The sequence below is a fragment of the Hermetia illucens genome, chromosome 3 (genome assembly GCF_905115235.1).
Source record: "Hermetia illucens chromosome 3, iHerIll2.2.curated.20191125, whole genome shotgun sequence".
NCBI lineage: Eukaryota > Metazoa > Arthropoda > Insecta > Diptera > Stratiomyidae > Hermetia > Hermetia illucens.
In genome coordinates, this window is record NC_051851.1 from 17,572,236 (window position 1) to 17,589,919 (window position 17,684).

The 17,684-nt window shown below is 46.1% G+C and overlaps 1 protein-coding gene across 1 annotated transcript in view; it reads left to right on the plus strand.

Moving 5' to 3' along the window:
• Positions 1 to 287: 287 nt before the first annotated feature.
• Positions 288 to 17,684, plus strand: part of LOC119653064 (protein O-mannosyl-transferase 2) — a 108,573-nt gene continuing 91,176 nt past the window's right edge. The window contains exons 1-3 of the mRNA XM_038057542.1: positions 288 to 580; positions 668 to 751; positions 17,580 to 17,664. Coding sequence (XP_037913470.1) covers positions 498 to 580; positions 668 to 751; positions 17,580 to 17,664 — 252 coding nt within the window. The 5' untranslated portion in view covers positions 288 to 497. The remainder of the gene's footprint in view (positions 581 to 667; positions 752 to 17,579; positions 17,665 to 17,684) is intronic.

The following is a 17,684-nucleotide window of genomic DNA, read 5'->3' on the forward strand; positions in this document are numbered from 1 at the left end:
ATTGCGTAAAATAGTTCTAGCTAACTTTAGTTAGCTTCGTTTACAGTTACTTTCTCGTACAGTTGTTCCATCATATAAAGATAGCTTAAGCTTTCGTCAACATTTCTCTTAACACATTGCACAAATTGAGAAAGAAATTAAGAACAGAATTCATCAACGTTACCTGCAACCATACAGAAATCCAACTAATGAGCATTTCGAAATCTATACATTCTTTAGTTGGGTCGCTCTTGGACGATAGCCGGTAAAACCGGGCACAAGAAGTCGCTATTGCTGTTACCTTACCTCCTCAGTCGAAAGAAACCTCTGCGACACGTCACTGCTCACCTCAGTTGCTTACGTGCCGTGGTTTGAGGAATTTCGCTAAGATGAGATTATAACCAAAATCTTAATCAATTTGAATCAAAATTACGCGTAAATTTCACATTAAATCCGCCGGTTAGCTGTTGTCCTTATTCCTCAACAGAAAGCGCACAGTGTTTGTGTTATTTTTTAAAATGGGGGTGAAAGAATCTCCAAATAAATGTGAAAAGTCTTCTGAAATTAGCCGGAAGCCAGACGGTGCCAGTGAAGAGTTATTGTAAGTGTTGAGAGTGAAGTGGGCATAAGAGAAAACGAAAGAGTTAAGCGAGTAACTTGATTTTTGTGAAATTTTGTTTACTTGCAGAAGTTGGAAATGTTTGTTTACTATTGTTGTTGTTTTGACGGTGGCAACGAGATTTTATAAAGTAACGGAACCGGATCATGTGTGGTATGTAGTGTGAAGTGATATGATATTATGTTTTTTCGATGAGATTACCTTTTATTTATATTGTTTCTTCGTCCATTTTTAGAATAGAAAATGTGCAAGTTATTGTATAGGTCTTGAATTTATTTTGGATCCTGAAGTTGGTAAAGGTATTAAGGAATCTCAAAGCACTACCTTATTGTGGATTTTTTTTTTTATGACAAATAGGGGACATAGAAATTTGTATCTTTTTTCTGAGCCAACGTTATATTAGATTCTAATCAGTTTCTGATGTGACCCTGTTGATTTTAGTAAATTCGTGCCTTTCTTACAAATTATTTTTTGAAGTGATAATTTCACACAGTTTCCTTATCGTATTTTTGTAATATTACAAAGGTGATACCACTTTAAATTGTGATATTACATTACCATCACCGAACGCGGTCCGAACATTGCAATATCATCAAACATTACAATATCATCTAACATTACCGGATCACCTAACATTACCGCATTACCTAACATTTACGCATTACAAAAGAGATGTTATAATATAGCGTCACCTACCATTGTCACTCTTCGTAGTATAATTCGCGGCGGCACTTGTCGAAGCCGTTGGCGAGTATCGGGCTAGCTTTGGGCTGGAAAATGATTTCAGATCCATGTGAATATGGGTGTGTAGATTTCTTGGCTTCAAGTAATTGATTTGTAATGGATGTCGACTACTGGTTGATGAGTGTATGGCGTTGGCCTACGTAATGTCTCTTAGTATAAGCAGCCGAGGCGACTATTGAGTCCCGATACTGACTATCGGTTGCGAATTTGTTCTCTCGGCTGGCTTTGATGTGAAAAGGTGATTATGATTTGGTGTGTGATTGGCAAAGTTGCTTGGCCCGTATTATTCTACATTAGTTTTGTAGAACTCTACACAGATAGCATTGAGTAACTTAATAGTTTCTAAAGCTGTTTCTTAAAGTCCTAGTAGCTTTTATTTATCGGTGAACTGAAGATTGTTTACGCCAGGTGGTGAACCAAACTTCTGATGGTTGATGGCAAGGTAATGAATTGATCTGCGCTTGGGTTCAGATTTCGAGGCTATGGTGATTTTGGCAATAGCTGCTTGCTCTCGAGCTATTTGATTTCCACTGGAAATGGTTTTTGAATTTTTCAAATCCTGGGAGTAAGATTCTGACAGTCACATACGATATGGAAGAGTCTTGTGAAAAATGAGAATTTTCTTAAGATGTCCATCTCACTTTTATTTAAACTGCTGATAAAGCTTGTGTAGTTTGACCCGTTGTTCGTTGCTAGTCCCAACGCTAACGCGGCTAGTCCCAACGGTGAAGGCCATTTTAGGCACTGCTCGATAATCCACTCTGGGTCTTTTTATTATAAGCGTCTTAGAATGCTATGTCTTTGGGGTTCATCTGCTATTCTTCTTAATTCGCAATGGAATTGTCGCCGTGTCTCAAAACGTGACCTATTCACTGTCGCTTCCGCTCTTTGAACAACACATCCGCGGGTATCTGGCCCATACACCAGCAAAATTTTTAGTTAGAGACTGTCTCGGTCCAGAGTGCCACGATGACACGGCGGAGATAGGTGTTAAAGAGCCTTCAAGTAGCAGTAGCGCTCGTTGCCGGCGTCCCCCATATATCAGCACAGAGAGAGGATGGGTGCAGAACACTCTCAACTTGATGTTTCTGTTGAGACACCTGAATTTTCAGATTTTAGGTAGAATAGCGCAGGCAGACTAAACGCTCCCAGATAAACCAAATGTCCATTGCCCTTATCAATATGGTCATTAAAGCAGGTAGAGGTGGTGGGACAAACAGATGTCATCAGCGTAATTGAGGAGGTTGAAGTCTTCCACTTCCTATAGCAAAGGCAGCATGAAGGAGTGATATCCTCTCTCCTCGCTCTGGATTTCAAATTCATACCAAATTTTATCAAGATGAGACACGTGATCCTTCTACAGGCGAACATGGACAACAGCGGAAGTTGCGTAAAAAGCAGAAACAGCCGCACTTCGCGCTGAGAACATTGTCAGCGCTAATCGGATCACAGATAGCCCATTGCAAAGCGAACTGGCGAAAAAGTGGAAAGAGAAAGGCGCGTCTGAAGGAAACTTTCTCCAAGTAGTGCCCAGGCCCAAAAAAAGAAGACAAAGAGGGACTAAAGAAAACAACACGTTATGCCACTAGAAAACCGTCTGCCCAAAGCCAAGGATTAATGGTAAATTATTAACGAAGATGGACTAGATCGTTGGCTCTGTTAGTTAAGCCGACTGTTCGGTAGATTTAAGACTTCTTTGAGCGTTGCCTGCATTGCCGCTACTACCGCGCCTATTTACAGGGTGCCGCAGGTACAGAGGAGGCGGTGGCAGGAGAGACGAGGGACAGTGGATGGGGTGAAGAACCTGAATTGGGTGGGGTTTACGAGTGTCCTGCTTTAACTTTACTTCCATATTCGGTATAGTCAAAAGACCGAACTACCATTGACGTTTACTACAAAGTAACTTTTATTTTAACTCTCCTTCTTTTTCGTGAGACTTTGCCCCGTTCACAAGCGGACTCGACTCGTAGTGATCGGTTTCGCCATTTGGTTCTATTAAAAGCTTGATCTGCATACATTCGCCAGGCTTTCAAATCCCCATCAGCGTATCAAGCCACCATTGTTTCGGCCGGCCTTTTGGTCGCTTACCTTTGAGTTAGATGTTCAGACCATTCATGACAAGTGAATTCTCCTTAGTGCAAATGACGTGACTATACCATTGAAGACCCCTCTCTCGCAATTTTTCCACGATCGGTGCAACTTCTTATCGATCGCGAATATCCTCATTTCGGATGTGACCAAAACGTGTCACGCCACTAGTCCAACGCAACATCTTCGTCTTCATTACCTCAAGACGCCGCTCATTGTCTTTTATAGTCGGCCAACAACCAGAACCATAGAGGAGGTCATAAAACGTGAATGTCCAGAGGTAACCAATGCCGCATAGGTATCATTTTTGTGAATGCTTAAGGCTAGAAACTTGTTGTAGTGGAAGTCGCTGAGCAATCTGCGAGGATATTCCTTGACTGCAGAAAAATCAAAATTAGTTGGGTAGTATGTACGGTAAGAATGAAGGGTAATCCCAACAAATTGTACCGATTGGTCCTCCACGTTGAAGGTTGGGTAGGGCTGAAAATCCTACATGGAAAACCGGTGCTACGAAGCTAAAATTGTGAACTCTTGGCTGTGTTCGAGAGAAGAATCTTCCGAAGAATTTTTGGCCCTCTACATGAGGATGGATGATGTGGATAAAATCGGGCTCAACAGGTTGCGGTAGGTGGGTCGGCCCCGAAAGTCTATAAAGGCAATATCTATGGTAAAAAAAGAGAGGAGGCAGACCCTGCTTGAGATGAAACGTAAATCAGCACGCCAGGCAGCTTTAAGGGATATTGAATTGGTGGACCTCGGTGCAAAACCAGGGTGTCTAAATTTCCTTACTAAGGCAGGCCTAGACCGGATACCGGTTGTTGCGCCGTTCATGATGACGATGATAACCGACCAGGGGGGACTCTTCTAGTATGTCGATGCATAGCAGACTATCGTAGGAGGCGTTCCAGAGGTGCGGGCGTACGACGTGTTACCTTTTGTATCTCATAGACCCTGGAGAAAATTCCCAGATAATCAGTCAATATCCGCAAGGGATGGTTCGACAAGTGGAATGACTTTTCTAATGTGCCTGACTTATTTGTCCATCTTAAGAGGAGCATTCGCCGTCGAGACCATCGGCTGTGTGCCTCAGCGCGATGAACTGCATGCACAACCTGTATAACAGCATCCATCGTGGATCTCCCTGCTTTGAACTCACTTCAGCAAGTTTACCCATGACGAGCTTTTCGAGCACTTTCCTGACCGTGTCAAGCAAACACAGCGGTATACTGACGGAAGCTCACGGTCTCCTTTCCTTATGCTGATCATCGTGGGCCTCGTCCCTTTCCAGTGACAAGGAAAAATGCGTTCAACGCTCCGAGCAGCAATTCTGGCCGTTGGTGGAACGCTAGTTGAAATATTTCCGCGGGGATACTATCAGAGCCCAGCGCCTTCTTACTTATCGTAATGAGAGCTGCTTCGTTGCGCTCTTTCAGGGTGAAAAGCGGGCAGTCCTCTACGACTTCTGCGCTGTTGCCATCAACCCATATGGAATTTCTGAGGAATAATGCCATCTGGTCGGTATTAAGTATGCAGAGTTTCCGCAAAGCCCCGATTTTCCGAATAACAAGTTTATAACCGAGCCTCCACGGAACCCAATTTATCTCGTTGACTAGTATCTGCTATGTATGTGGCGCATGTCTCCTCGCGGGTATGTAAAGCTTGTGTCAAACGGTGCAGCTAATGATACTCCTTCTGTGGGTCAACGATTTCTGCCGCGTTCTCCAGAGCATCGAGCTTGTGTCAAAAGTTTGGCATCGTCTCAATTAGCGCTAGGTAAACGCTAAAAAATAATATTCCTAAACATGGAATTGAAACGAAGCCATTAGCTCTACCCAAAGTCGAATGTTGTTCCGAATCCACACGGCAGCGGTACCCGATAAGTCAGACGCGTTGTTGAACAGGCTGAAACTGAAGTAACTATCTTGACCAGAAGAAGAATCCCGACCACGCATTCTATATCGATCGGCGAGTTGACTACAGAGTTAAAACTGGGGGTTAAATTCCTTGGGTCAACGTTCAACTCGATGATGGGCTTGTTTGAGCAAATCAAAGTAGCAGCGAACAAGGCTGCGGTTGGAGTTTCCACCTTGAGCCAGTTAATGGCGATTGATGGGGGCCCTAAATATCTATCAGGAGACGTCTCCTTATGGGAGCAACGCAGTCTGTTTTGCTTAACGTCGAGGAAATATAGGCTGATGTCTTTGACAAAAAGGTATATCGTAACTGTCTTGCCTAAGTGCAGAGACGGGGAGCTTTACGAGTGGGGTCTGCTTTTCGCATTGCCGCAAAAACGGTCGTGAAGGGTATCGCGGTAGTGATCTCCATTGCCGCCATATTAAGGAACGTAAAGTGCTCCACACGCCACAAGGGCGAAGACTTAATAGAGGCGGTTGCCTTTGAAGAACAGTAACGCACACTAATCGAGTAGCAACCCTCTAGACAAAATGAGTCAAGAGGCAGATTCACTTCGTGGCACATCAGCAATGTAGATCTGTGGAAAGAAAAGGGAGATCGACTATTTCCTTTCCTTCTAAATGAACATGGGGGTTTTCAGTCTTATCTACCTAAGATTGGGAACGCTCGATGTGTGTTCTGCAATGGAGTGGTGAACGGCGCCGATCACATCTTTTTATTTGGCGCAGGTGAGATGGGTCTTGTCGAACATTTTATGTAGACCTTTATGCAGAAGGGCGTTAGCATCGCATCCGAGGAAAAGTGACAACGCCCTCTTCTCACAGTAATTCACCAGTTTAGCGACGAGCTCCGGTGCAACCCGGATGTCGTTTCCTGGGAAGTATCCCGATGTCACGACTACCTCTCGAGTGCTCCTCCCAGCTTCCAGTGAGACTTGAATAGCCACAAGGTCCCCAGTCAGGAACTCCGAAAGACATATATATTTTAAATTACGTTTAAGAATTATACAAGCTCTTAGTTTTTCACAAGAGGAGTCCCAAATTACTTGCATGCTTCCTCCTTGCAGACCACGAATCCGTCCCCAGTACATCTTAGGTCTCTTGAGCCAGCACTATTCCAATGTTCTCCATGAAACTTGCCCGCTTACAGCTTTCGCATAGTGGGGATTTATCTAGGCTATCTTAGTGCTGGCCATTAGCTCTTTTATTGCTTGGAGCTTTTCTCCACTATCGGAGTATCACCCTCCTCCTCGCACATGGCGCTTTCCCGCGCGTCGTTGTCCAGCTTAAGGCCTGGCAATTCTAGGTCTAGGTCGTCCAGCTTCTACTCTTCTCTTCCCGCCTCTATAAACTTCGATAGTTTTTCAGGGACCTCGGTATGCTTTTCATCCGATATCTCCCTCCGAGGTGTCTTTCCTTGGCTTTTCTCTGTGCATGCGCACAGGTATGTTGTCAAATTGACAGTTGATATGGCAACTCCGACGTTTGATTGCCTCTATGAATCGGTCATGTACCCCGGTCGCGAGGAGTCTACCCTTTCCCTCCGCCTTGCTTCTGAAGACTCTCCATAATCGCGTATGGAGATCCTCATTCTAAGAGATTAGGAGGTCCATGAAATCTTCTGTCTCTATTGTTGTGGCTTTTGGCAGAAGCACTGTCACCATGTGTGCTCTTGGTATATTATCCCCAGCACGTGTTGACAGTTCTGCTTCTTCTCAGCCAGGAAATTTAGGAACTATGGTTCTAAGTCATTCTGCAGTGTCTTCCGTCGCGCAGTTCACCTGTATATGACTTGGTTGAAAGCATATCCCGGCGGACACAAGTTTCGCAGTTTCGCACTTCTACCTGACGACAAGCTCTTCGATGGTTTCCTGCTCCTCACGAGTGAGTATTTGCTTGGGAAATAATTTTGGCATTATGACCAGTCTAGTATAACTAATGGTGGGTTTCCTGATTCCTGCCTTCACCCCTGACCTGCTCGGGTTTTCAGGGGTTCAGGTTTTTATTTTTTGGGAGCATTCCTTTCATGCGGGCTAATCACTGCTGCTCCCTGCTTTCTTGGCCCTGATATAGATGGCCTAGGTTTATCCTGAGCCATCTTAAGGACCTCTTCTCGCTTTAGAGCTTCCTTTAGATAATGCAGGTACTATTTATCACCTGCGCCACTGAGACCTGTCTCCTTCCTGACGTTTGATATATTTATCTCAGATGTGTTTTGCTTGCCCCTGCTTTTTGAGCAGTGATGTTTGTTGGTTGTTGTCCTCGCACTATACCAATGTTGACCTTGGATCCACTGCTTGACGTCCCAATTTTTTCCTTCTTGGGTGTAATCACCGGGCTCTCAGTATTTCGTAGATGTGCCTCCGCCTGATTAACCAGTTTGTGTGCGGTACGGGGTCCCGCTTTATTGGTTGGAGTTTTTTTATTTTTATTACTGGTACTCATTTGATTCCCACGAGTATGGGGGTTAGGAGGTCCGTCGTGCCATAAAGCAGCTTGCACGGTAAGGTCAAACTTGCTTACTGAGGCAATTGAGTATCAGTGCCAACTATCCAATTGGCATGGTTCACAAGACACCTTGGATTGAGGGAGGTATTTTTCGACTCCCCAGTCTAGATCCGTAGCGTTTTGTTAATAGTAGGGTCACCTCGTACAGGGTGTGGCTATCACCACTCACTAACGGCCTTGGTAGACGAGAAGCTTGCTCCGTGGAAAGCCACACATTACCCTAGAGGAGGGACAGCTCACCCTCAAAGAGAGATGGTACTCTGGCGAAGCTTCGTCGCCGGTGAGTCCTTTTTAGACCCAGGTACTGTTCTGGTTTCGCTTTATTCCCATCCTCACCATTGAAATACTAGGCACTGCCTTTTTTATAGTTAAATCGAAATTCGCTAATCAACGATGATTGCTTTTTCACTGTAACTTTAGGGATAATTTTAAGCTGTTTGAGGATAAATATGTATCTGCGTTGTTTACCACTTTCTTCCCAAAATTTAAATAAACCCAAATTGAATATCCAAAGAAACTTCTATTTTTGTTCTCATTAGATGAAATCTTCTGTTTGATCCTGGAAAGATTGAATTCATTAGTCCAAACGATAATTCGTCATTTCCATTTTCCAAGTGTTCGTGCGAAACTCAATGAAATATTCACAGCTTCTTCTTGGAAAATTATCAAAGCACTCGGGGAAAACAGACAACATTGGTCCATTTCTAAATTTTGAATGAATAGACATCAATAAGGAAAATATGTAAGTAATGCAAATATCCTTTGCAATAAAAGCTGCCAGAAACACTTTCCCGGTAGCTTCAATTAGACGAGTCCTCGAATCCACGGGCCGCCCACTTCGCACCGATCGGCGGCAGATAAATAAGATGAAAGCGGAAAGCTCGACTAACTAATTTTATTCAATTTCATTTTCCCTGGGAAAGCGACGCATAATGGACGATTCTATGTACCTTGTCTGCTGCTGTTGCTTTTCTTTTCTCCGGTTCTCCGTTCGGGCCTTGTTTATTTAGGACTAATATTTTCAGGGAATTTTCTAGTTCATTGATTTCCCTTTCAACTCCAAGTCTTCAGGTGTATCTTTTCATCAAAACGAAAGCAATTCAGAGGAAATCATAGTACCGTGAATTTATCTGTTCTGAAAGTGAATGATAATCCATTTTTTATTATTTAAGACAAATAAGTAATATTTTGAGAGGTTACCAGGATATTTAGATGGGATAGGACTCCAGGTGAGCTCCCAGTGGAAGGTCGTTCTGTTTATCTTCCATCTTAAAAGCGTTCATTATATCTTCGTGTTTTATAACCTTTAAATGTAACTTTTTGTATATTCGCAATCTACCTTGGAAAAGGGTACACCTTCTGTATTCATTTGAAAGTAGATTAGAATATTCTCTCTGCTGAAATCGCTTTCTTGCAAGGGAAAGGATTATTGAGAACGAAAAAAGTTGATTCTGTTCCGGGAATACTTCCTTTGCTGAGAGGTAAGTCTGCGGCCTTGGATGTACAGGGTGAAGTTGACTTGTTGGCAAATACCCTTGTGTTCCGAACCAGGTAGATTCACAAGTCCAGTTGATGGTCGTGGATGGCGACCAATCAGTCTAGTGGTGAATAAATGTGAGCGATGAAGATGATTTTTTTTTGGGGTAGGGAGGTGAAATGCATTTGTGCACAAAGCGCCGGGTTTCTGTCTCAAACAGACTGCCGGCGGCTAACACACCACCCTTCCCCCCCTCAACAACATACTTCCACATATCTTCCACCAGGTTGGAGGGCTCGATGTCCGCCCCTAAGATGCTGTTCAACCTCCTTTTCTGCTGCAGAAATCTGGAACAATGGAACATAACGTGCTCCGGGTCCTCGAGTGTAGCACCGCATTCAGGACAGTTGGGAGACTCGTCCAACTCGAAGCGATGCAAGTACTTCCTATAGCCACCGTGTCCCGTAAGGAACTGTGTCAGGTGGTAATTCAATTCTCCGTGCTTTCGGTTGACCCATTTCTCGATGCACGGGATCAATGTATGGGTCCACCTGCCCTTGTCGGAGTTATCCCATCGTTGTTGCCACTTGCCACACAACTCTCTCCTGATAGCTTTTCGGAAATCCGCATTCACCTCGGCTGGATTTGCCTTCCGTTTTTCGTAGAGCCAGTGTGCCTCGCTCGCTAGAAGATCTATAGGGATCATTCCTGCGATAACACACACTGCCTCCGTCGACGCCGTCCTAAATGCGCTGCACACCCTTAGCGCAATTGGCCGGTATGCCGAACATATCTTCCTCCGGTTGACAGCGTGGTTCAACGCTCCCGCCCAGACAGGGGCCGCGTATAGCAGGATCGACCTCACCACTCCCGCGATGAGTAGCCTGCGACTATACTTCGGTCCTCCCACGTTAGGCATCATCCTTGCAAGGGATGAGCTGGCATTTGCTGCCTTCTCTCGCGCATAATCCAAGTGTCAACTCAGCTTGGCATCGATCATCACCCCCAGGTATTTGACAACCGATTTTGAGACGACCTCACGATTACCAACCTGGATGGTAACCGTGTTGTTCTTCCTACGGTTGGTAATGAGGACCGCCTCCGTCTTTTCGTCCGCCAGGTCCAGCTTGGCCATTCGTAACCATAACTTGATGGTATGAATGGCTTTATTTGCAAAAAGCTCCACGTCCTCGGGATGCTTTGCAATTGAAACTACCGCCAGGTCGTCCGCAAAGCTAATCAGCGTTGTCTCCTCCGGCACGCGAAGGCCAAGCACTCCGTCGTACATTATGTTCCACAGCAGCGGTCCCAATACAGAACCTTGAGGCACACCTGCTGTCACAATGTACTCCTTCGGCCCGTCGTCCGTCTGGTACCAGAGAAGTCCAAGCAGCTAGGAACACCCAGTTTGGCCAAAGCGCCCTTAATCCAGCCCCAGTTGGCTGAGTTAAAAGCATTTTTGACGTCCAGCGTCACCAGAGCACAGCATTTGCCCATGGCCATTGCATTTCGAGCCAATTCCACGACCTTTGCTACTGCATCGACCGTAGAACGGGCACGCCGAAACCCATACTGCCGCTCTGAAAGACCACCCGCAAGCTCGATGAACGGGAGCAGCCTGTTGTATATCACCCTCTCCAACATCTTCCCCATGGTGTCTAAGAGACAAATAGGGCGATATGAGGAGGGCACGCCGGGTGGTTTTCGGGGCTTCGGTAGCAAGACCAGCTTCTGCCTCTTCCACTGGGCGGGAAACACTCCTTCCGCCATGCACGATTCGAATGTGCTTGCGAACCACCTTGGTCTGGCCTTGACCGCCACCTTCAGAGCCCTGTTCGGAATTCCGTCCAATTCCGGAGCCTTGCTGTCCCCAATATGTCTGCAGATTTCCCAAAGTTCCTCTTCGGTAACATCAGGGATCGAGAAGACGTCCTGCTGAGCTGCCAGTTGGGGTTCTCTTTCGTCCTGCTCCTGCTGCGGGAAAAGAGTTGCATGACCTGAACTGATGCAGTGAGGTGATGGCGATGGCGCTCCCACCTTTTGCAGAAGAAAAAGGTGTGGCATGCATCACCCATCACATCCTTGCAATAAATGCAGTCGGCCGACCGTGATTTCCTGGTTGTGTGCAGGTACAATTGAAAATACCCATGTCCGCTGAGCAGCTGGGTTAGAAAAAAGCCACCCTCATCGTGCTTTCGATTGAACCATTTCTCTTTCCCAACATTGCTGTCATGTGCAGAGGGTATGGGCTCTCTCTTCCCAAGCGACAGCTTCCTTATTTCCCTCGTCTTTTTTGATGTATATAAGCCTCCCTTCGGCAGCATGGAGAGCGATCGGAATAACTTCCGCTATCATCGACACAACTCGCAGGGTTCTTCGTCTTTGCACTTGTGCCAGGCGCTTGCGTTACATTTCCTTACTGAGGGAGTCAGCTCGAACTTCGGAACCGTAAAGGAGGATGGATTAAACCGCGTTCACCAGCAAGCGGCTCCTGCTGGATAGAGGATTTCCGACATTCGCCGGCAAATTGGAATCATTCTAGTCGCAGCCTTGTCTGCAATGTTGCGAATCTGCTTGAAAAACTCATCTTCGTGTCTCTCATGAGACCGAGGTACTCCACTGCCGGCTTTGACAAGACCATGAATCTGAAAAGTAAGGACTGTGGGAACCTCTTCATTGCTCAGCACAACGACTTCGGTTTTCTCCAAAGTTAAGAAGAATCCATGTTCAGCCATCCATCTGCTTACTCGCCAGATCACCATTCCCAGTAAGCATTGAACTTACTCAACCGTGCGTGACGCAACATCATCCGGCCAGATGCGATTCATCAGACATATCGAGTCGCAGAAGACTATCATATAAGGTGTGCCAAAGATCCGCCTCTGAGGTTACCTTTATTCCTTCAAATAGTTCCTCAATATCCGAAATAGGTAGCCTCTAGCATGGAAACGATTTTCCAGTGCCTCAAATATATGGTACCACCTCGCAGAATTGAAGGCCTTTTTTACGTTTAGGGTCACAAGGAGCATCATTTGCCGACAGTGGCGACTGTGTGCCTCAGATAGTTTTACCGCTTGCACCACTTTTCAATTGCATCAATTGTGGGTCGCCCCGCTCTAAAACCTTATTGTGTAGGCGAGTAAACTCCCGCAGCACGTACTGCGTCAGTCAGTCGTGGCTTGATGTGCTTCTCAAGCAGCTTCACCGCTGTGTCGAACATACTGAGCGGGTGATACGCTGACGCGCCTAGGGGCCCCATTTGTCCTTGTTTATCAGCACAAGTTTCGCAACTTTCTAGCGGGGGGGGGGGGGGGGGGGGGGGATTACGCGCAGCCTGGATAGGTGGGAACAAAAAGCCTGCCCGTGGATAAAGATTGGCTATGGGAAGAATACCCAGAAATAAAACCAATTATGGAAGAACAAAAGGGGAATAAAGTTACGGTGCAGGGCTTCTGAAACCCATTACCGGTACCGGTTTTTGGGAGTGGGTAAGTGCGCTTTTACCCGACGATATGCTACGACCGCAGTGCCTTAATTGTTTGAATCTTGGCTACTGCTGCATCTAATGTTGTAAGCGTACGGGAGGGACTGGAACTGGCTCCATTGACGGACCCATTCAGAAGAACTTGATTCTTCGTAGATCTTCGCCTCCCTCGACACGGGCACAAGCCAATTGCTTCCCCAGTAGGAAGTGTGTAGTGGGAGCCTTCGATGAGGAAGAACCCTGGGCGCTGAACGATGTTGGAGGCAACAATTAAGCCGGAGCTGCCTTTACTGCCCTAGGTAAAAAGATGATGGAGCTGGGTGAATTCTTAAAGGAGCGCATGAATGTTCACCAAAATATAAGGGCCATGATAAGAGGTATTCGTTTGGCGTACGGCAAGGCCCAGGACGGACGAGGGGGAAAGCCGTCGAACAAAAAAGTGAACCAGGCGGCTCAAGTAACGCCTGTTCTAGATACGAAAGAGTAGAAATCGGGAAAGAGGTTGCGTGAAAAGTTGAACGATTCGACAGGCCAGCGCTCCCAAAAAGGCGGAGCATATGAGCGCTACTGCTGAAGCTCTCGGTGAAACGGTTGCAATCGAAACACCGGGAAAAGGGAGCGGATCTCTAAAGGTGGATGCGGAAGCCTAGGGAAAAGTGGAATCCCGAAGTAAGATGAGACTGAAAGTGATGACCATTTCCAAATGAGGTGAAGGGTCATATGCTGATATTTTCAGAAGAGTGAAGGCAGACCCAGTATTCACCAACTTAGGAGATAGTGTCAGCCCCATTAGGCGGTAGCAGAAAGGAGATTTTATGGAGCTCAAGAAATGCAAGAGTGTAACTAGGTACAAATTGTTGAGTCAAATGAGAAAGTCTCGCCAGTAGCTAATCCAACTACTGGTGGAACAACGAAATCGTGTTTGCGGGCCACATGTTCCGGGGAAGGAATCTTCACCAAAAGTTCAGAAAAAAACCCGGTGACGATGTTCGAGATGGGACACACAGGTAACTCTGTGGCCGCCTAAAAGAAGCCATTCGGAGGAGTAAAAAGAGCTACTTCAAACAGCTGTGTGTCCATGCCGATATAAACCCTTGGGGCGAGGCCTACAGGGTGGTAATCAAATCAAATCAGGTGATTTGTCCGCGTCTCCTGAAACATATTGTAATCACTCTGGCTCCCTCACATATGAAAATAGAGGAAGGCAAACCGTTGTCCAGCTAAATGATATTATCACCAGTAACTGTGGAGGAGTTGCGGGAAATATGTGGTAGAATTGGTGAGAACAAGGCCCCAGGTTTGGATGGCATCCCCAACCGACCTTTTCGCCAATACCTTCGAGGCGTGCCTAAAAGAAGGAATATTCCCTGTCTAGTGGAATGATAAAAATTGGTGTTGCTTCCGAAACCTAACAAGACACCTGGAAACCCAGCATCGTATCGTCCTATCTGCCTGCTGGATACAATGGGGAAGATGATGAAGAGAGCCATCTATATTAGACTCCCACCTATCGTTGAAAACAGAAATATTTTGCCGGAGTGTCATTTTGGTTTCCGGCGTGCACACTTTACGGTGGACGCAATTAGCAAGGTAGTAAATCCGGTAAAAGGCGCACAGACTTCTGGCGCTGGATGCGAAAAACGCATTCAACTCGTCCAACTAGAACACTATTGAAGAAGCGTTGGCATGACATAGATGTCTTTGGTTATTTAGCAAATCTGGTGAAAAATTAACTCTCAGAGAGGACTCTCTCGTACAGGACGGATAAGGGCCTCAAAGAGTATATTGTCATAGCCGGCATACCACAAGGATCGATAGTTGGTCCCCTGTTGTGGAATATCATGTATAATGGGGGGTTGCTCTTCCCGTCTCAGCGGGGACTACGATTGCCGGCTTTGCTGATGACAACCACAGCTTGTTGTTACAGCAAAACATCCAGAAGATGTGTTTGATGTGTGTCCACGGGACAGAAACAAAGAAAGCGGTAAAGTCCTGGCTAAAAACAGCTAGGATGAATTTGTGAACGCAAAATCGGAAGCAGTCTTAATAACGAACCGCAGGAAAAAGAACACTGTGAAAGTGGAAGTCGGTGGATATACGGTCGTATCAAAGCCGGCTATCAAATACCTGCAAAAATGTTGTCGAATATTGGTGGGCCGAAACACTGCGGAGGTTGCTTCTAGCCGGAGTGGTGTGTTCCATCCTGCTTTACTCGTCACCTGTGTGGGCAGAGGCGTTTGAAAATTCTCAGAGACGGAAGCAAGTGAATTTGGTCTACCGGTTGACGACCTTGAGAGTTTGCAGTGCTTTTAGAACCACATCAGATGAGGCAGTATTGGTGGTGGGGGGGGGGGGGGACTTTCACCAAAACGGATATACTGGATGTATACATCCATAATAAAACCCATTTTGATATATGCATGCATCGTCTGGTGGCCAAGACTGAACTTTGCTAACAGCAGAGAGCTGCTAACGCAGATTCAGAAACTTGGTTGCCTAAGTATTCCTGGAGCAATGAGTACTACGCCGACTGCGGCACTTGAAGCTATTCTAAATTTACCCCCCATTCACTTGGAGGTGAAACGGAAAGCAGCCAATGACGCAGATAGGCTCGATACCATTGGGTCGTGGGAAGGCGTCAATCACACGGTCATGCGTCTTCCTTGAAAAACATCCTTTAGCCCTGATGCCAACCGATCATATGGTTTCCAGATTCGTCTTTGAAAAGAACTACACTTTCGTAATCACTGAAAGAGAAGAATGGTCGACAAATGAGTCTTTTCAGATTACAGACTTAACAATCTTCACCGATGGGTCAGTCATGGAGGGTGGATCGGGCGCAGGGGTGTTCTCGGAGAATCCGATTATAGAACTGGTCCGACCCCTCGGAAAATTGACGACCATATTCCAGGCGGAGATATGTGCCATTTGATTGGCAGCAGAACAATGTCTGCGACAAAAGTGGAGGGGTCGCACCATTCGAATCTGTTCCGAAAGTCGGGCGGCATTATCAGCACTAAAAAGCAACGACATATCAAGCCAGTTGGTGTGGAGTTGTCATCAGGTGCTACTGAAACTTGGACGACTGAACGAAACATTCCTGATATGGGTGACGGGGCATTCTAACATCGCTGGTAATGAGGGGGCTGACAGACTGGCTCGCCGAGGGTGTGGATTCACAATGGTGGAGCCAGAACCAGCTCTTGGAATTTGACCATCTACTGTCCAGTCTACTCTGAAGGGTGAAATTGTAAGGATTCACGCAGCCGAGTGGAGAAATTTGGACTCTTGCCGGCAAGCGAGAATCCTTGTGAAAGAGCTTAGGGCCACTAGAGCGGCATTTTTTTGTGCTTTAAGAAGTGGGACATGAAAACCCTAGTAGGGCTTTCAACGGGACACTGCTCCTTAAATTACCATATGGAAAAGATTGGGGTAATGGTTTCGGCAATGTGCAGCCAATGTGAGGAGGAGGAGGAGACGGCTCTGCACTTTTTATGCAGCTGCCTGGCAAACTAAGATCTCAGACGAAGACACCTTGGCAAGGTTTTCTTCAATGAAGAATCTGCAAACTCTCTGTCTCTGGAGAATGTTCTCAGCTTCGCTAAAGCGATTTACGGGGATAGTACAATGGGCCTAACAATGGCCTGAGTGCTCGAAGCTGCGGCTCCCCCCAGTAAACTAAACTAAAATATTGTTGGTGGTGGGCATGATCCCTGTCGACATTTTGTGTGCTGTACCATTCAAGACATATGTAGGATCACACAGAGCGTAGGAATGCGGCACGGCCAGAGTTGCATGATCTCTGACAATGCAGATGGGATGAGTCTACGAAGGGTCGGTGGATGCACAAGTTTACTCCCGACATTAGGGTGTGACTTGAGCGGAAAAATAGGTAGACCAACTATCACACAGTTCCTGACGGAACACGGTGTTTGCTGCAAGCAGTATCTTCACCGCTTTGGGCTGGATGACTCTCCGAATTACCCTAGATACGGTGGCATACTGGAGGATCCAGAGCATGTTATGTTCCACTCCCCAAGGTTCGCAACGGAGAGGAGGGACCTAAACCAAGCGGTGGGCAGGAGTGTAGGCTCGGAGAACTTGGTTGCGGAGATGCTGAAGTCCAAGGAGAACTGGCTTACGGTTTCTTTCGCAATCGTGAAAATACAGGAGCAGTGGCTGAAGGAGCAAAGAAGGAGGAAAACCTAAAAGAGGAGAAGGACGAGTGCCTAAAGGCAAACATACCCCACGTAGTAGTACCTAAATTATGGTCCCGCGTGGCTGGGACTGGAGAGATAGTTCATGGTACAGGCGACTCAAATACCCTGCCAGGCTCTGGAAAACGGACAGTGGTTTTCTCGCCGCTGATGTTGATATGAAGACAGTGTGGTATGAGTCTTAAAATATATCTTCTTTCTAAAGATACTCCCCGTGTGATTGCTGAATGATTGAGTCTTACCATACTTGGGACTGTAGATGCGTGGGTCGACCACAATATATCCTGCCTGAAGACAAGGGAAGGGACACATGGTGGAATATGTCTGTATAATTTTCAGGTTACTGTACCTGTAATAGCTGACTTGCTGGTTTATCTTTCTTAAGGGCTGTATTTCAAAAGTCAGTTTAGAAACACATTTTCACCGGTTACTATAAATTTTAAGTATCTGGCAAATGAGGAGTTGGCAATTATAATAAATTTTCTTCCTTTTTCAATTTACTTTTTTTGGACTTACCTTGCTGGTTGCAAACACACCTCTTCATCTGTAGCTGGGACGAAACACATTTCGGAAAGATGGGGAGCTGGTATATAAACAGAACGTTTTTCTTTGATGTTCATCCCCCGCTAGGGAAGGTAAGTAGCTATCGACTCCC